General features: G+C 43.8%; 1 protein-coding gene and 1 non-coding gene across 2 annotated transcripts in view; one reads left to right on the top strand and one right to left on the bottom strand.

The window, feature by feature from the left end:
* Nucleotides 1-20,469, bottom strand: part of LOC135903826 (uncharacterized) — a 37,724-nt gene that overhangs the window by 11,050 nt on the left and 6,205 nt on the right. The window contains exons 3-7 of the mRNA XM_065434238.2: nt 18,388-18,491; nt 14,669-14,871; nt 11,164-11,332; nt 3,702-3,974; nt 1,790-1,925 (exon numbers count right to left, since the gene is read on the bottom strand). Of these exons, the coding sequence (XP_065290310.1) occupies nt 1,790-1,925; nt 3,702-3,974; nt 11,164-11,332; nt 14,669-14,871; nt 18,388-18,491 (885 nt within the window). The remainder of the gene's footprint in view (nt 1-1,789; nt 1,926-3,701; nt 3,975-11,163; nt 11,333-14,668; nt 14,872-18,387; nt 18,492-20,469) is intronic.
* On the top strand, nt 3,131-3,314 carry LOC135903846 (U2 spliceosomal RNA). The gene has a single exon (XR_010564939.1). It is a non-coding gene; the product is annotated as a U2 spliceosomal RNA (small nuclear RNA).

The raw sequence follows: 20,469 nt of genomic DNA, 5'->3' as shown, positions 1-20,469 counted from the left end.
CAGCAACGTTGGTAGCACATAAAAGCTGGTGTCCATAGTTAGTTCGTGTATGCGGGACATGTCATCTTTCAGACTGTATAGTATCATATTTATGATAGTTTAGTGTTAGGTTTGACAGCTGCTGAAGAAACTTAGTACAGTTGTTCATTTCTATGTTGTATCGCTTAACTAGCATGTCGGTGTATGGTGTGAATGGCGGGGCCACCAAGGCTATGGAAAAGAGCATCGTAAGCATGATTGGAAATAAGCACGAACTGCTTATTTTTTTACTTTGTAGCAAACATAGTTTCCTGATATTGGTTTCTGTTGCATTTACCCAGCCTAGAAGATGCGACAGAAAAAGAGAATGGTAAATTTTTAGTTCATCTTTGTCGGTGTAAAAAGAAACCTAGTTTCTTAGGCACTCCAATAACGCACGCGGGAATTTTTTAACAACCGTATCTACATGTTCTGTCCGTCTCAAGTAATCCTCAAGAAGGACACCGATGCTCTTTACTGACTTCACAATGTCATTGACAAAGGCATCAATTTTAAAATCCCCTTCAATGTCTACTAACTGACTGTCGACAGGGAAAGTACGGCCTTTGTTTAATTTTGCTTATGATAAGGGAATTTGCAATACTCCACTCGTTTAACTTGGCTATAACATGGTTTGCGTTATCTATCTGTCTTTTGCTATCACGATATGCAAACTTCAAGGTAGCGTCATCAGCATACATGATAAAGGTAGTTTATTTATATACTGTTACAATGTCATTGATGTAAACAATAAATAAGAAAGGTCCAACGATGATTCCTTGTTGTACGCCAAACGTTGCTGACGAGATGTCGAACGTTTCGTTATTTTTGACAATTTTCTGCGGCATCGAGATTTGAGGTACGTGTCAATTAAGTCGAGGAAAACACTCCTGAAATTACAGTGATCTAGATTTTTTTTAATAGTGTAGCGTGGTCGATGTGACCAAACGTTTTAGAGAAGCCTACGAAAACCTGAAGAATTAGTAACCTGTCTTCTATAACCTGTAGAATTATTTCCTTCTTTGTTAAAAGCACCGACTTAGTTGATAAGCCTTTCCTGAGATCAAACTGTGATTTAGATATTACGTTGCACTTTTCATAAAATGGTGTCGTTCTCTCATTGATTAGTTTTTTTTATGCCCTTAAAATATACAGAACGTATCGAGATTGGCCTGAAATTCAATAATGTATCTTCGTCTGCGCCTTCAAATAAACCCCTAACTTTTCGAAGTTTCATTCACATAGCAAATATGCCTTGCGAAAGAATGATGTTCTTGGGACTGATTAATTCCAGGGCTCTATATATACACTGATACGCTACTTAAGCCACACAACATAGAAATGCACAACTGAGCTAAGTTTCTTTCGCATCACGTCTAACGACAGCAATGCGAACTTGGTTCCAGAAAGAGATGACAAAGGAAATATATTAGAGGGAAGGTGGAAAACAAATTGAAGAGAGAGAGAAACAGTTCAGTGACGCTGAACCGTGTATCACTGTTAGGCGTCACTGTTCAGCGCGAAATAAAGTCAGTGACAAAGTGGCGTATGGCCAAGACGCTGGCTGTCGGTGACCCCTGGCTTACCGGCGCAAGTGAACCGCCGTAAACATTGTGCTTAAAACAAATCTCCGCGAACTGCAAAGAGCATTGTATTAACCACGGCATTTTTTTATTTTCTTTCTTGTTACTGGTGCGCTGATAAACGGTTTCAGAACTGAGGGCTTTTCTTGAAGCATAAAATTTGTGACATCAATACAAAAGACACTTACCGGTCGAAAGCCATCCTTCAGAGTCGAGGACCTGCTTCGTTGCTTCCGGTTTGTTCAAGTAGCCACTGGGAATTTTGACACAAATTTCACCAGATTTTCCAGCTGGGAGAGGCTCCCTTGTGTCGACATCGACAACCTGTCGGGAAAGGAAAGCGAACAGTATAGTTCCTAGTCCTCAAACATGTGCCAACACAAGGCATGACAAACTTTTATTATTTCATATGGCTACGACGCCCCTTGCGAAAACACCACCCCGGTCCCTGTCGTAGAAGTATTATTTAAAAAATTAAGGTACAAAAAGCTAAAGCGAGAGATTGCAGGTATACAATGCGAAAAAAAGAAAGTCAGTTCTGCCACAAGCAACGCTCATCAAAACTGAAACCACCTGGTGGCGCAAGACAATTAATTTATGCCGCAAGCATCGAATTGTAGAGGCTGCTCCCTATTATCTCAAATTGAGAAAGAGGGGACGTGGACTATTTTGTTCATTATTTAAAAAATATATCTACAACCAATTCGAAAGTCGAAACTGAATCCGACAATAGTCGCAGGCTTTTACGCTCCTATAGCAAAGAAATTCATGAGGAGACTGGAAACTCTTTGATGACCTACAGTGATGTCATTGCTACGACGACATGGGCATGAGAAAGATAAACTGAATGAAAGGAAGTTTAACCTGAAGGTGTGAATTTTTCCAGTTAATCGATTGTGAGCAATCGTGAGTAATTGCTCAGTAACTTGTAGGTAGGCAATGCAGAAATGCGTCTGTGGAATGTTCTACCCTTTATTTTTCTCTGAATTTTGAAGTTTCTCTGTGGCTCTTCACGTACGCTATGAAAGCTTATGCAACATGCGACTTGCATATAAATGTGACATGCACTCTATACCTGCGTTTTCTGTTAATTTTTCTTTCATCATGTACTTCATTCATAGATACTAGTTTAAAAAATCCTCTACAACTACGCTCCGTGCTTGGCGAAATTTTTCATGGAAGCATGCATAAACAAACAGATTTCGATATTAAATTATTTGTCTACTGCTTCACCATAAAAACATTAAATCAGAGCTTGAAAAACCATGAGCCATTCCATTCTGTGAAGGCGTATGAACAGCAAAGCTGTTCAGCATACGACACAGAGACGTGACACGAAATTTTGAACATAGGTACGGACTCACTTACCATGATTTTTATATACACTCGCGTGAACGACGGGACCGCCACCTCGAGGAGCCGGAGGAAACCAGACGCGCGTGACGTTTTGACGGGACCACCACCACGGGAGAGCGGAAGGAGATACGCAAGCACTTGGAACGCCGACAAAGAGAGGGTGATGCGAACGTATACATGGCCGACGCGGGTCAAAGTGTACTATCTGTTCTTATCAGCTTAGTATCTCATACGGGCTGTATTTCGACCCCAGATATTATATTTATTTTTGCAAGTTGGCAGAGTGCTTGAAGCCTGCTTCACCTCCGCCGCGAGTCGGCCCAGTATCGCAATACCTTCGGGATCGGCCCACGGTTTTTAGTATACGGACATCAATCCGCTGGAAACTATCCGCATACATCTTCGCCGTAAAATGGAAGATATTGTCAAGCAGTATAACCGTAGACCCTATTTTTCCTGTTTTGATTAGATCGTGCAAGTTTCTCGAGTTCGTGCTTAGTGCATCAGAAGAACTTCACTTTGGCCTAGTTGGTATTTACTGCATATCATACTGACCGCAAATAAGACGGGGACAGAGGGAGAGAACACATAAACAGCACGGGTGGTAGTGCTGTTTATGTGTTCTCTCCCTCTGTCCCCGTCTTATTTGCGGTCAATATGATATGTGCTTAGTGCATTTCAGCGCAACGGCAATATCACCATAGCCTGCACCTTAGGATTGTCTCGGCAACAAGTAAGCCTCACCTTGATGAGCACACCAACATGCGCGTAGCCGAGGAAGGAGACAGTCGTGTCATGGGAGAGCGGCGCTGTCACCACGCCTGCGGCCTCGGTGAGCCCGTAAACGTGGCCAAGATTGCGCAGGTCGAACACGCGTCGCATATTCTCCACCGCTGAATCGGGCATCGTACTGCCGACGCTGCAGACGTAAGTGACGCTCTTCAGCGTCTCGTCCGCGTTCAGTGCTTCGCGCAGCAACAGCTGTAAGTGCGAGGCGGACACGCACAACGACGCCGCCTGCGCAAGACCGTCATGAATATCAGTAGCTTGAAGGAACGCTGCAGAGCAATATTAAATTAAGCTAGATTTGTAAAGTTTCTGGAATACCAAAATGCCTTATCGTGAGCGGAGGCTATGAAGCCAGTACGGAAAGCAAAAGATAGAGAGAGGGAGAGAATTATTTGAAAGAAGGCAGAGAGGTCAGCCTGAGCTAGAGCGCTCCAGCCTGCAATTCTGCGCAGGCGAGGGGAATGAGGGTGTAAAGATGTGATGAGGGATGATGATGACATAGAAAAGAGGCACACAAAGTGAAGGCAGGTTCAGCATTTCGTTGATAAACATTTAGAAATGTAACCCATCCAGCCACCACCGGGTTCCAGGCCTTGGCTACGCGGTCACTAGTTCACATGAAACTGTAGAAAAAGGCGCAAAGAAGAGGCTGGTTTGTGAGCTTTTCCTGCTTGAGCAGCACAGCCACCAAAAAAAAGCTTTACAGTACGTGAGGAGTTGTGATAAGCGGCTCCAGCACGACGAGCACCCGCAAGACGCTTCTAGCAGCCGGAGTCCAGAGAACGCAGAGGATCACGCGCCTTGGTTCTAGCAGATGGCTCAGCATTTTTTTTTAATGCTTTCGTTCTCATTATATCCATCTCATTGCTTGCCTGTAGTGTAGCCGGCGTTATTGACTCTATCATTCTTGCCTTTTTGGCATAGAGAACCACTATAGCTAAGAGTCATGGCCGTTGTGGCCATGACACCTAGAGAGACAGAACATCTGGGACATTTGAAAGAGCGGGAGCCAGGACAATTGGGACATTCGAAAGAAGACGCATCACAGTAAGCGATGTCATGTTTTCTACCGCAACGCTGGAAAGTCACTTCACTTATACACTCCTAGCGTCACAAAACCCAAATCATCATCATCATCTTCTTCTTCTTCTTCTTCTTCTTCACTTACACACAGCGTTCGCGCGGCCTATCTTGAGATATTTTCGGCACTAAAGAGGCCTCGGAACGAATGATCGGACACGGTGGTGTATCGCATACACCACTTTTACAGGTGCTGGTAATATAGAAGAAGCAAATACAAACTTGATGCACCGGGAGTTCCCCAAGCGGGGAATCGCAAGAAGGCGCACCTATGAACACATCAGGCTCCTCAAGTTTGCATGGTCCGATTTCAAAGTCCGTATCGGAAATCACACCAGACATTGGCTCTTTCCGGTAAGTAATAAGGAAGCGGACAGGAATTGTGCGTAATTGGTTTTTAACTTATTCAGTATTGCCAACATTTTTGCATCTGCCACCAGGATGTTCTGAGCACTGATCCGGATTTCGTTGATTTGTCCAAAGGCCACACTTCCGAAAGATTCCGCTAGAAATTGGTTGCTTATGGGGTTCATGTTGTGTGACACAGAGAAATCATGAAATCACGTAAGAAATCATGAAGGGTTGCGGCAGACTCTGATTCGATGAAGTCTGCTCACTCGACATTCGGCGCATCACTTTCTTTATACGGTGGCCCACTGTGTACTCGCTGTCGCAGTCCATGACTTGCGGCGCTGAGCTCTCCCAGGAATCGAGCTGGTCCGAGCTTCCAAAAGCACATGGTCAAAAAAAAAAATTGAACGATGGAGTAGACGACTGACCTAGTTCGGGTGGTCGTAAGAGCTCGTCCTTGACGAAAGTACTTTCACGAAATGACAAAAACATGAAAAACTGCATAATGACTTGAGGCTCAGAATTAATACCAGGGATTGTTTGTTAGCCCTCTGTTAATGACTCATACCTACTGTCGCGTATTGATCAAAATAGAAGGGAATTGCGCTGGGCACTTTCCCTTCCACGGATTGCAATAAACCTACGCATTTGTGTATATATGCCATTCCAGCAACTTACACACCAAGGACAGCAAAGCCCTATAAAGGAGTTCTCAAAGTCATCGGAAGTACTAGGGGTGTGTCTTGTCACTATCCGAAATTTATTTTCTACTTTTCAAACGCTTCCCTAAATCCAGGTCAATTCCTTCGCTATACCAGAGCGTTTACGAATACTTCACTGTATCTGAGCTTAGTACATCCAATCTCTGCGCTATAACCGATACCTCTTCCTGCATGCTGTGCAGGTTCTACCGGCGCAGCTGCTGCGCTTTCCGACGACCTGGTAGTAGTAGTAGTAGTAGTAGTAGTAGTAGTAGTAGTAGTAGTAGTAGTATTTTATTTGTCTTTCAAGACACATATTTACATTGTAGGGTAGGAAGAGGCCCCAGAGTCTTGGTGGCGAGGAGTTACGGAGTCGCCATCTGTCGGAAGCGCCTCCCTTGGGTAGTATTAGGGATCACGCGGCACGTTCCTCATGGGTTTCGCTTACGGCGCTCAATGAAAACACCATGCGGCAGCCCTCCTGGACATTTATGTAGGTACACTCAAAACGAGGGAAGTTTTTGACTGTCGATATAATAATCTTGGGCAAACTGAAGGCACAGAATCGTTTACAGGCGCTATCTCTTTACCGAATACGTACAGTGAACGCCACTGCACGCGGTCGCCGTGATGGAGTCTCCCGAGCCGGATTCTTGCGTGAAAGGTAGCCAAACGCTGAGAGTAAACTATGTGAAATATGTTCTTAGAGTGGGCTGTCTGTAAACCCAAATGGGGCATAACAAAATAAAGCCTCAATCCAACGATCGCACGGGTTCGCAGCGACCGACTGCGCGTCTGCATGGATGCCCATGTACAATGTTTTGCTTTCGCTGTGAGCGCGTTTTCGCACCATGCCGTGAGCTTTAGGCCGCAGCATATGAGCATTTGACAGTACACTAGCAACCATTGTTGCGTGGACGCTGTCAGAACTGTTCAAAAATAATTTCGTTGTAGAGACTTCTACGCCTACGGCGACTGTGATGTGCCATCGCGGCGATTCAATCTTTTCTTGTCTTCTAAATTCTTGGACATTTCAATATTATTTCTCAAGTTGCGTCGCACTGTATGTTTATCGGTCTTCTCAGCGTGCGATTTGCCTCTGCTTGTTTTTCGCAATCCAGCGCATTAATTCATTACACAAACATGACCATATGCCGTGCCTTTCTTTAATGTGCGTCTTACCATTCACTCCCTTTCCGTTCCAGTGAACTTGCCAGTATCTAGCATCAACAAGTTCATAGACCAAACCATCATGACGCCGGGCGCGGACGCGGGCGAGCGTCTCAGTGCGCGTTTTCTGCTACTCACCGAACATCGCGCAGTCCCGGTGCCGTAGCAGAAATTTTCCCCGCGTCTGTGCTTGCTGCATATCCGAGTTACAGCCGATGGCTGTCTGCCGGTTCTAAGTTTCGCCGGCCAAGCTTCACGCAGCTCCTTGCCCTGCGGCTACGTGTGAATAAGGCTGACACCGGGCTGCGTTGCGTATGCCCGGCACTGCGGCACCGAGCAGTAGCCTACCATGCTGCACACCTCCAAAGGCAGCCACTACCTATTACAGTACTTTAAAATGTCAAGCAGACACCCAACGCGGTAAAGCCTCACCACCTAAACAGAACCGCGGCGCAGGTGGGACTTTAAACTGTCGTTTTCAGCTAGCTTCGGCGCTCCCGAAGCAGCTGACGCGGCCGCTGTGTCCCCGTGATTCCTCATGCCACGTCACGCCGACAGTAGCGCTAGCTTTTCCAGTGCTAGAACTCGCCCCCAATACTACTGGAATGAGATCTCTTGTCATTATATAAATATATATATTTCTGTGAGTGTGTGTGTGTGTGTGTGTGTGTGTGTGTTACCAGTACTCGCGCACGGGGCAGAAACCTGAAGGCTTACGAAAAGGGTTCTACTGAAATTGAGGACGACGCAACGAGCTATGGAAAGAAGAATGATGGGTGTAACGTTAAGGGATAAGAAAAGAGCAGATTGGGTAAGGGAACAAACGCGAGTTAATGACATCTTAGTTTAAATCAAGAAAAAGAAATGGGCATGAGCAGGAACTGTAATGAGGAGGGAAGATAACCGATGGTCATTATTATTATTGTTATTATTATTATTAGTTACATATACTGCCATCTTGCATAGCAAGATATTGCAGGAGTGAGTGCATACATATGTCAATCAATTGAAGAATACATTTGAGTGGTAAAAAGAAAACAAACAATAGGAAAAACAATATCATGAAGAGCTAGTTGATTAATGAACATAATTAGGTAATAGGTTGGCAAATACCTCACTTGATAACTCGCGCAAGGACCCCTCAAGGCCATTATAAATCGCTATTGTATGGGGAAAAAAGCAAAAACTAAAATAATCAATCGTTGCATTCAAAGCAGCAATGTTAACACGATGATGATTAAGGGTTACGGACTGGATCTGAAGGGAAGGGAAGCGTAGCAGGGGGCTGCAGAAAGTTAGGTGGGCGGATGAGATTAAGAATTTCGCAGGGACGTGGCCACAATTAGCACATGACTGGGGTAGTTGAAGAAGTATGGGAGAGGACTTTGCCCTGCAGTAGGCGTAACCAGGCTAATGATGATGATGATGATGATGATGATCACTAAGAGCGTACAAGCAGTTGCAGTGACAGTTTCATCTACAGTAAAATAAGTAAATGAATAAGCGAAGCGCAAAATAAATACAAAGAAGCGATGCATGAGAACACATTATATGTTATCCAGGGTGTCCCAGCTAACTTTAGCCGGAGTGCCGAAATGGAATGCCACTTAGCTGGACAGAACCAATGTAATGTTGCTTGCAGTCTGTCGGAGATACTCTAGGTATTCTTTTATTCCGCCTAATTAGATCATTAGTTTTAATTAATTCATCAGCTTCCCAAATATTATAATTAGATTAAAAGTTTCAACGGAAAAATTTTAGAGCGACATGAAAGACTCCCGATACAGCTTTCTGTCGCTCAATACAGGCTACATAAAAGTGTTTTTCCGTGCGGGGAACAAGCCCGCAAATGCACGCAGAATTGCCCGCGCGATTAGCCGCCCGAGGCACTTTGCGTGTGTTCGCGGGCTTCTTTCCCGCTAGGAAAAACACTTATGTAGCACGTATTGCGCAACAGAAGCTGTGTCGGAAGTTTCTATAGTGTGGTTCTACACTTTTCTCATTGGCAGTTTCCATCTAATTAAAATGTATAATTGAGTAAGTAATTAAATAAAACATTAATTATTTGATTAACTGAATTATTGAGTTATTGAGTGATTCCTTGCTTCATTTTTAATTAGAACTACTTGCCTAATTAGTGCTACTGAAATAATGTGAGTATCTCCAAGCGACGGCAAACATTACCTTGGTTGCGTTCAGCTACGTGGCATTGGCATATTTTTAAACTCCGGCTTAGGTTAGCTGAGACACCCTGTATATCTACAAAGAGAACACTTGAAAAAAGGGAATGACACAAGTTTGATATAACTAGGAAGCGAGTCCTACTGCTTTAAACCAGCAAAAGTAAGTCTGCTGTCCATGGTTACTATAAGTTATAGGCAATACCATGTTATATTTAATGCACATATTGTATTATTTGCGTTGACTATTCGATGCCGACCGATCATAAACAAAAATTGGCTGCATTGGCGTCTTTTCTTAGTGACTTAATGACTTCAGCCACTAAGTACTCGACGTGATTTTGCGCTCATTTCATTATTTCACAAGTACGTTCATGCGGATAGGAAATCTTCTGTACGGCTAGAAGTCGCACCTTTCACATCTCGCAGGTTATATAATCACTTCAGCTTCACACGCATCTACGGGAAAACATATGCATTCAACTGGTCGGCGCTTCCTCGTGCCATTCGATTGTGGAGCGCACTTCCTGATTTCATCGTATCCAAGCCTGATCCCGATAAATTCCGCCAGCCCATCAGTTCATATTCCACCGCCTAACTTCAATAAAGTGCATGATGCTTTTTCTTCTTTTTCCAGTTATGTGCTCTTTTGTTTATGAGCTCATTATTTCGCTTATTATTCTTGTATTTTTTTTAGTATTCTTTTGTATTTGTACTGGAGTGGCTACATTTCTTTTTTCACTGTTTATTGAAGGAACGGTATCGCTGTCTTTTTCTAATATGTACATTACGGATCCTTTTATTTTGTATAATGTTTTAATGCTTGTTTAAGATGTTTATACATTTTTCCAATCTATATTAATAATGTATGCCTATTATGTTTTGTTATATGCTCTGTATATTCTTTTAATCCTACTGTAACGCCCCCCTTACCCAATGCCTCATACGAGGCCTGTAGGGCATTTTTAAATAAATAAATAAATACCATGTTATATTTAATGCACATCTTGTATTAATTGCGTTGACTATTCGATTCCGACCGATCATAAACGAAAATTGGCAACATTGGCGTCTTTTCTTAGTGACAGCCCGACGCGAGCGTGCGGCTTCTTGTTCTCCCTGATGCCCCTTGGTCATACGACCGCCTCGGCACTGCGACGGAGGCTGGGTTGCTAGCTGTTCATTGATTGAAATTTGACACCGACCATGACGCCTTCGAATTTAAACACCACCGCCGAGAACCATCGCGGAAATGCCCTGATCAGCTTCGCTATAAGGTGGCTAGCTTCGCTGTAAAATGAAAGACTGCCGCGAAGTCACCTTCGGATTCGGCAACCGTGCTGCTACCCTTGACGTGACGAATTTCGACTGCGTCTGCTCGTAAATAATTCGTTATCCATAACAAAAGTAGTATTGCATTCCATTTTAAAGTAAGCAAAGGACTAATATAGAAACCTTTGGTATCGTTCCCAAGATAAAAAAAAAAATATCCTCACGAGCGCGAAATTATGCCATCCCCTTGGTGCGAGTTGGCGCAAAATTTAAAAGCCGGAAGAGTTCGACCCTTCCTTTTTCTGACAATAATCCACCATACTATTCTATCAAAAAAACAAAACAAACTATGCCAGCAGAGTTTGTAAACAACAACGTACCAACTTCAAGATCAGCTTATTCATGACGAAATAGCGATACCTACAGTAGGTCCCATTTCTGTTTCTAACTACGGGACTTCCTTCTGTATACACATATCATGTCATTATCTCCATTTTTCCTCATAAGCAAACTGAAACTGAAAGCCAGTTTAAACTATACCTTAGAAGTTCTTTTCTGTTTGTGTCAGTTTAGCCTCTCTCCAGATCAATAATAAACATTTTCATGTGTAGGAACACCCACTGCGGAAATTCGTTCATTCTCACCTGTTGGAACATGGCTTACCTTATGCTTCTTGACTGTCTCCATAATCTTCTTACTCCCAACCTTTGGATTCATGATCACTGACGTCGATCCCGAGCACAGTGCGCTCATGAAGGCACGAATTGCACATACTAAGTATATGTTCCACAATACGATCAGTACGTTTTTACCACCGGTAGGCCTCATTGCCCTGAAATAAATAAGCAAAGTATGTTCACATGGGTGACCATAAATAAAACATGGCATTTAAAGAAAAGAAAAAAATGCAATGATTCATTAAGCCTGACGGGCCGATTTGCTTATTCTTAAATGATCTTGAAATGTAGCTTGATACGAACAATACTGAAAGCGCCCACCATACGGGAAAATTTGCTTCAGGAAAAAAACAGCCTGTCATTGTCAAACTAAGCCACTTAAAAACAAAAGAAGATAGCGTGCGCCCCGAAATTACAGATGATATTCCTATAGGGGTCGGCAGCGCAACCCGGATGAAGGACAAAAGGAAGTGGACCAAAAGGAAGGTTGCGCTGCCCCCTCCTAGAAATACGTTCAGTCACCAACTCGGCCAGCTTGGTGTGTTAATTAGAGAAGATTTCAAACCTGCAACATGCTATGCGTGCTCGAGGTTGTTACAATTTATCAAGCCTCGAAAATGCTTTCAAACTCCCCACCGATAAACTTTGCGTTGGCGAGGGTTTTTATTCTTCTTTTCTATATTTGCTTTTTGTAGCAACCTCTGACAGCGGGAAGAAATTTTTCAAAGCATCCGAAAACACCGCTTTTTAGAATGATTGAGCTGCCTGGCCGCAGGCACCAGTCGCAAATGATGATGCATTGGAAATAACAATACTGTGACTTCCACATACCGGTATAATGCCGGCATTACACCGGCATTATACCGGTATAACATGGATATAATGTAGCAGAAAAGCGGGGTGGGTTCCTTGATGCTCACTCCTGGCATTGCAAACGCGCTGTTGCCGGGGCGGATGATGGTGAGCAGTCGACGTGTGCTCCAGCATACGGAGACTGCTCCATCGCGGGGAGAGCCCGAGGAAGATTAACTCGCGAAATTATCGAAGCAGAAATGTTTGATAGGCTAGAGGATAACTGTGTCTAAAAACCATCAATTGCCCTTTCCCGCAAATAGTTAGTTTATCTGCGTAATGGTGTGTAAGGTATTTTTCGCAAACAGCGCATGTATGATGATGTACGCGAAAAAGTTGTATATATGTGTGGGTCCTTCGCTCGAAATAAAGATTGTTGCAAGCTAGCGCCTGTGTGTCACGTCTTCCTTTCGTCCTTGTCTTTTCACGCGCTATAAGCCTCACGATGTCATACAAACAAACCCAAATCACTTAATTACCGCTAAATACCATGCCTTCTTGTGCGTGACGTTATTAGTGACGTCATTACTTCCGCTTTCTACTTCTGGGTTTCCAGAAATTTCGACGAAGTCATGCTCACGTGGCGGGTTTCTATAGTCTACGATTCTGTGCTCTGGTGTGCGGTAATCAGTGATTTCTAACTACAGTAAAAGCTCGTTAATTCGAACCGCAAGGGGAAGCCGCTTCAGTTCGGATTAACGAAAGTTCGAACTAACGAAAGTGAAGGAGGGCAACAGTACATTGCGATTTGGAAGCAGTAGGGCATGTCAGAAATTTGGCGTCTCAGAAAGTGATGGCGTGTGCCGCGGGCATATTCCATCTTCAAGTCGAAGCTCTGGGTCCGACTGTGCCACACCACCGATGTCCACCGAAACGAACGTTAGCCGAGGCTTAACACCATCCCAATGAATCGTGACGGCCGATACCTCCTAAGCTGAAAACAGAGGTGCACAACCGATGAAGACTGCCGAGACAAAGACACTGAACATATGAAGGTGGCGAAGGCCCTGATTCGTTGGTTCTTGATTGCAAGCGCAGCTGCGACGTACTTGATTCGCTGTGTTTTGGAGCTTACCGTGCCATCTCCGCACAACATTAGCAGCTGTACAAGATTTGCAAAGCCTCCGAGATTCGCAACGGGCAAGAAGTCTCCGAGGTTACGTACGCCGCTGCCTTCTGGCTGACCCCGCGTCGGTTAGATTTTTGTCCGATTTTGCCTTCTCTCGCCGTTCTCTCCGTTTCGGAGGCAATACAGCCTTGTGTGTAGGCAGTAGGCGCGTTTCTCTGGCCGTGTGCCAGGCGAGCGTAGTTCGAATTATCCGTGAGGGAACCTTCTCGCGTTCGAATTAACGGACTTTTTTATACATAGACTTCTATGGAGCTTGGCCGGACCAAATCGTACAGTTCGAATTATCCATAAATTCGAATTATTGAAGTTCGAATTAACGAGCTTTCACTGTAATTCTAATTACTCCAGACACTTCAGTAACTCAACTTGTAACTAAACCTATGCTCTAATATCATATCTATAATGAAACCAATGAATTTTGTAATGTATAATTCTTTTGTGCCTTTTTCTTCTGATTTCTTTTCAATTTCGTCCCCGGTCATCTCAGGAGGTGAACTGGAAGTGTTCAAGAAACAAGAGTGTCATTCGATGCTTGTGCCACTAATAAACATGTTCCTATCACTCTTGCGAAAACAGATTCCAACAATCATTGGTTGAAAAGAGGCCTAAAAAGACTTCTAAACCGGAAAAGAACGCCTTTCTGGAACGACGAATAAAAGCAGCAGGCCAATACAAGCGAGTGCTGTCAACTTTGCGCTAAGCATTACGTAAATGAATTCAAGGCCGCTACTCTTCAAGACCGCTTACTTATTCAAGACCGCTTACTCTCGATACTTCGATCGAGTTCCAATAAACTCACATTTATTTTGCCAAATCACGTACTGGCCAGCTACAACTCATTATTGAAGATGGTAATCTTGCCAGTTTTGAAAACTGCACCACATCTCTTAATAACTTCTTTTGAACAGTCTTTACAGCAGCTGTTGACAATAATATAGAACCACGTACTAGCAAGTACTTATGTCGTTGCCATGCCAGGACTCCAGCTTACCGACCAAGGCGTGTCTAACTCTCTTCAAGTTATCCTCCTAGTCTGGATGTGATGAGATAACCCCAATATTACTTAAATATACAGTCTCGGTATCCAGCCAGATATAGCAAATGCTTTTTACTCAATTTTTAGAATATGGAAACGTTTCTGAGGAATGGAAAATGCTAAGTTTGTTCCTAGATTCAAGTCAGGAAAGCGCGAGTTGACCACGAACTATCGGCCAATATCTTTAACCAGCATTCCGTCTAACCTTCTAGAGTATATTATTGCATCTAACGTAATGACCCCTCTAGAGTCAACAAAATTTTTTACGCCCTACAGCGTGATTTTAAGAAATCACTGTTTTGCGAAATCAAACTAGCCGATTTCACTCAAGACTTACCACAGTACCTGGACGACAATCTACAGGTTCATTCCATATTTCCAGACATTTTCAAAGCTTTTGCTCGCGTGTCCCACAATAATGTGCCCATTAAACTACCTTCTATCCGCATTTGCACTAATTCAATAAAAGCACACCTGATGCTTTCGATGGCGCAGACAAAGCTGTACTGCGACAACATCACTCCCTTGGGCTCTCCCGTGGTGCCCGAAGTGTAGGCGATGGCACACAGTGCCTTCCTCGTGTCCTCTTCCTGCAGTTCCTCGAGCGCCATCTCGGGGAGCCCGCGGAACGACGTCACTGACACATAGCCCGGCGTGTCTCGCACCACGAATATCCTCTGAAAGAGAGCGACGACACAACTGTCATCTGAAGCGCGCACACAAACAGAGTGTACCGAGTTGGTGCATCGGTCGTTAGATGCTAAGTAACACTAACATTGGTGCGTTCTGCCTCGCGCCTCTGATTAATGAAATCGGTAAACTTCAGTGAGGGCAGAGCACCGGGCAACATCGGAACACGACGGGACAGTGAAATGCAGGTGACGACGCCGACTTCGAGTTACTGAAGCTGCCCCCATGCCGTCATATATCGCGGGGATAATTCGTCGTAAGCTATCGTTAGAACAGGTTACGTCGAATAATAATTAGAAACCTAGGATTCCGCTAATCATTCCTCCTGACAGTCACGCTCGGAGTATAAGATCTTTTTAAGCTGCACACACAACAACTTCGCGCAATTGACGGATTACTCAAATAATGCACACTCGTTACTTTCACGTTGTTCGCCAAGCAACTATGACGTGTAAACTGTCCCACTTATTTGTCAAAAGCCCAGCTAGCTTAACCCGGAATTTCGAGGATAAAAAAAATTATATTATGGGGTTTTACGTGCCAAAACCACTTTCTGGTTATGAGGCACGCCGTAGTGGAGGACTCCGGAAATTTCGACCACCTGAGGTTCTTTAACGTGCACCTAAATATAAGTACAAGGGTGTTTTCGCATTTCGCCCCCATCGAAATGCGGCCGCCGTGGCCGGGATTCGGTCCCGCGACCTCGTTCTCAGCAGCCCAACATCATAGCCACTGAGCAACCACGGCGGGTGGAATTTCGAGGTCATGCTTACACTTGAGAAGGGTAGAAATACGGCCTTGCCGATACGATAGCAAAATAAAGAGGCTCTAATTATACTGATAGCTGAATCAACAAGAATTGATCGCCTCGGTTTTTAGTGTTGAGCATCCCTTGCCTATGTCTGAAAAAAGAAAAGAGGACATCGTTTTTACATGTTGAATAGCCTGCGCTTGGCATCTAAGCCTCTTCAGTGTCATCTACACACACACACACACACACACACACACACACACACACACACACACACATATATATATATATATATATATATATATATATATATATATACATATATATATATATATATATATATATATATATATATATATATATATATATATATATATATATGTTCCAAATAAGTTGTCATCTGTTGAAGTTAGCGCATCTGTTGCACCCTCCTACTGTATACTTATTTCTTGCGATTCGCTTGCCGTATGGTTATGCGTTTTCTTTCTTTTCTGTCTTTTTATTTTAGCATGCAAAATGGCGGATCATGAGAAAAACAAATGTAAAAATCGTAGAAGGCAAATCAAAGTGTTTAGCATGACGACTATTATATACAGCGACGGCACCACCGCTAATAAGCAGGGCATTGGTAGTCGAACGCTGTGTACTAAAAAACAAAATTTTCTTCCCTGGCAATACCTACGAAAAAAAACACAATCGTGAAAAATATCATGACGATGATGATTATTATGATGTTGGTGATGATATCTACGGCAAAAGCTACGAAAGCTGTCGCAGTACTTACCCATGAGAACCTCAAATATCCCCACCAGTAGCATGTGTGCGACTGACTGCCAGTACTTTAATATCATTGACCGGGTGATCTAACAGGTCTCAACTTTTTTCTACCGTCCGAAGCATGATGTTAGAGTGGATTGTAGTTCTCGGCCAATTGATTGATTGATTGATTGATTGATTGATTGATTGATTGATTGATTGATTGATTGAAGTTGTCCAGAGCAGTGTGATTCGGAGCCTGTATCCTATAACATGCGCTCTCCCGACGGTTGTCCTTCTCTGCTTTTTACCATTCAATCCACGTTTCATGCGGAGGCGCGGATGGTCAACTCGACGTCCACCAATTTAGTTTGCTCACCTCTTGTTGTTTTACGGTTGATCCAGTACAGCTACGCCGACTTTCTCTATAGAAGTATTTGTAGGAAGCTTAATGATAAATGTGACAAATTAGGCGTCTTTGCACATGTTTGAAAAGGCAACAGCGCAAAAAGGAGAGACACGGACGGAGACAGGACGACAAGGACGAGCGCTGAACTTACAGTAAAATGATTGTGAGTGGTTCACGAACATATACGTGCTGTCCAAGCCAGGGGTTATCATCTGCGCAGGCACAAGTATGCCAGCTCTTTGCCTGCAAGCGTAATGGAGGCCTGCTGACACGTCCCTCCTCAAGTCTAGAGATCCGTTCACATTCTGCGATCTCCGCTGCCACACGCGTTTTACTCGTCTTAATAACGGAAGTGTTTTCAAGGTTGGGTGCACAGTCCTTGCAAGTCAGACAATGACTTTCCAGTAAATCTTCAAAATTTTTCGTTCACGCGCAATTTTTACGTTGTTGGCGTGCTCCCTTAACCTGTCATTAACACGTCTCCCAATTTTGCTCACGTACACTTTTTTGGAGAGGTGATATTTTTGGTTGTTTTTAATTGTGAAGTGTTGGCCATTGAACATGAAAGCAGAAAGGTGTTGGCTGTGTTCAAAGGTGCAATGAGCCCACTTGACCTAACGCACGAACTCCCAGTCAATGGCCAAATCAGATTTTTATATATCCGAAACCGATTAAATGTGTTAGTGTCTGCTGAAGCTATGAATCGCGCAAACCCCTTCTGCATTTCAAGTCCGCTCACAATAAGCTCGTTAAACGAGCTATTGCCACGTTGTGCCTAAAGAACGCTTTTATTGGCAAATCTTGCCCGCACTGTATCTAAAATGCCTTCAATAAACAAGCCGAAAGATTGCTGAGTGACGGGTGTCCTCAGCACCTCCTCATTTCGGTGGCCTTCTCAAAAAGATGCGCACAAACACGCAAACGTGCGAAGCTTGGCACAGCGCAGGCAGAAGGTAGCTGTGATACCTTACACCCACACACTATCACAAAATCCGAAAAAGGTGGCCCAGCGTAACGACGTGAAAGTCGTCTTCTCTGCCACGCGCAAGCTGTCAAAGCTTTGCAGGTTGACCGACCTGGCGGCCTTGTGTTGAAAGCGCACAAGGTGTAGTCTATGAAATTTCTTTAAGGTGGGGAAAAGTGTGCGTTGGGAAAACTGGGAGATGTGTTAACGATAGATTAAGGGAGCACGCCAACAATGCAAAAAAATGCGCGTTAACGAAAAAAAATTTTGAAGGTTTACTGGCAAGTCATTGTCTTACTTGCAAGGACTGTTCGCCCAACCTTGAAAACACTTCCATTATCAAGAGGAGTAAAACGCGTGTGACACGGGAAATCGTAGAATCTGAACAGATCTCTAGACTTGAGCAAGCATGTATCAGCATGGCCTCCATCACGCTTGTAGACAAAGAGCTGGCATATTTACGCATGCGCTGATGATAGCCCCTGGCTCGGACAGGACGTATATTTTCGTTAACCATTCACAATGATGTTGGAAGTTCCGCGCTCGTCCTTGTCGTCCCGTCTCCGTCCGTGTCGTTCTTTTTTGCGCTGCCGCCTGAAAATTAGGAATCAGTAACAGCGCACCTTGAAAAGAGAATCGGACTCTTCGCCAGTGAGAGACGCCAGGTTGTAGTTATCTGTGAGGCAGAACGATGCTTCGGCGTCCTTGACATGGTAAACTAGCTCACCTGTTAAGAGAACGACGAGAGAACAAACGGCTTACTTTTTCATATCTAAGGTACGACACGTTTGAAATCCAACAGGAAGAATGTTGAAAAATATAACAAGAAGTTATGCTGCTTTGCATTCCGAAGGTACACTTTGGCTGCGAGAGACGCCATAGTAAAGGACTCCGTATTAAAAAGCAGGTTTAGAAATAACGGACCCAAAAACTGCTTTGCATATTGAACATTTCTCGTTCTTCATATGCGTATTGGGACGAGGGCTTTTTCTTTTCTGCTGTTTCTTTTTTCTTTCTTTCTTTTTAATAGAGGTGGATTGCGTATATTTATAAGGCCTTATAAACCTTGTCTATGTTTTAAGGCCCGCCAATAATGAACACCTGTGTTAGCGCTTAGGGTTCTTTGACATTCACCTGCATCGAAAATTCAAATCAGAGTTGTTCTGCCGAAATGCTTTCGCATCGCGCCCCGATCAGAGTGTACCGCTGCGTACCTCGACCGGTTATCTTGAAGTGTCCGGTCAAACCGGAGTCTGTGATAACGTGCGCGGACCTCTACAGCCTGCAGCATTATGCTACACAGCTCCAAAATGATAATAAAAAGGCAAAACAACGTGATTTGCACGTATGCGAATGCCAGATTAGCTGCGCTGAGTTTGAACAGCACTTCTTTGAATGGAGACGACAGGCCGCGAAGTTTGTGTGCACATGCATGCGGGAACCACGCATCCCTACTCTGACTACATCCGACACTTCAGCGCCTACTTGTACCCTTGCAGATTTATTAAAAAGTCTGGTAAGCGTGGGCGGCCTCTGATTACCGTAAATGTATGTGGTCCTGTCACGCGGCATCCGTTTTATCAGAAATCGTATTGAAACAAATCGATACGGTTTATGCGATATTCGCCCATACGATCACTATTATTCTTTAAAAGTCGACTCAAACAATTTTAATTAGCGAATTGTAATCATAACAACCTTGTAATTAAGGTATTGAAATCAGCCAGTACTCAACTTTAAACTTTTGCTAGAACTCTTTACTTTGCAACAATTTCCCGTAATAAGTGCTCATATTCTGGAGCGAAATGCGTTGGTGAAATACGGTTAATGCTTCCCCCCTGTGGAATAATGCGGTGAGAAACACTGTTACCAGGCACAGCGACACGTTTCCTGCCAGATTTAGAGTCCATATTTCTAGAAGCTCGTGCTATAAGCACAACGTTTCTAGCAAACGGTTGTGCTTAGAGTTTTGGATGATTACAAACGGGCAATAACAACATGCCCTATAAATTCCCCATTTCAATAGTTGATTAGTAATATTTCATTATTTATTATCGTTTTGGTGATTATCGCGAAAATTCTAATGTTCACCAATGCTACAACGCTTTTGTTAGCGAAATAAAATATCCCTTGGACTTGAATCCCCTGTTCTTACTTATCCAAGACAGCCGTCGCACAAGCGTGAAGCATGCGTACATGCTGAAAATTACGTAGCGCGTTACGGACAAGGACAACAGAAAGAAACAAATTATACACACGCGGCGCTAATTCACAACAATTATATTGCTGAAACTCCCGACTTTGCTTATACAGACAAGTAAAGCGCATGCCTCAAAACAGAGTGCTCTATACATGTGTGCTCCCTCCCAGGAACGCGTTTTTAAGCTGACGGCGCGATTGGTTTCACACTGGCGTACCTGTCTTATATAATTATCTATTGTGTTCCCTCTTGGTTTCTTCGATTTCACTGCACTTTCTGCTCTAGTGGAGCACTTTCGTACTTGATTTTACAGATCAGAGCACGCTACCTGCACCGCGCTTTTCGATTTGACTTCGAGCAAGACAAGTTCTGCAGAACTTCACGGTTACTAGCAGTTAGTAGAAAAGTAGCGAGTGCGGTGCACTCGCTACTTTTCAAGAGCAGGTATCATGCAACCTCTCGATAGCAGACGACATGGGGCAGCACAAGTTGAATAATGGTGCAC

The sequence above is a fragment of the Dermacentor albipictus genome, chromosome 4 (genome assembly GCF_038994185.2).
Source record: "Dermacentor albipictus isolate Rhodes 1998 colony chromosome 4, USDA_Dalb.pri_finalv2, whole genome shotgun sequence".
In the NCBI taxonomy this organism is placed as follows: domain Eukaryota; kingdom Metazoa; phylum Arthropoda; class Arachnida; order Ixodida; family Ixodidae; genus Dermacentor; species Dermacentor albipictus.
The sequence above is the reverse complement of the archived record's forward strand: the minus strand, read 5'-3'. Positions and strand labels throughout refer to the sequence as shown.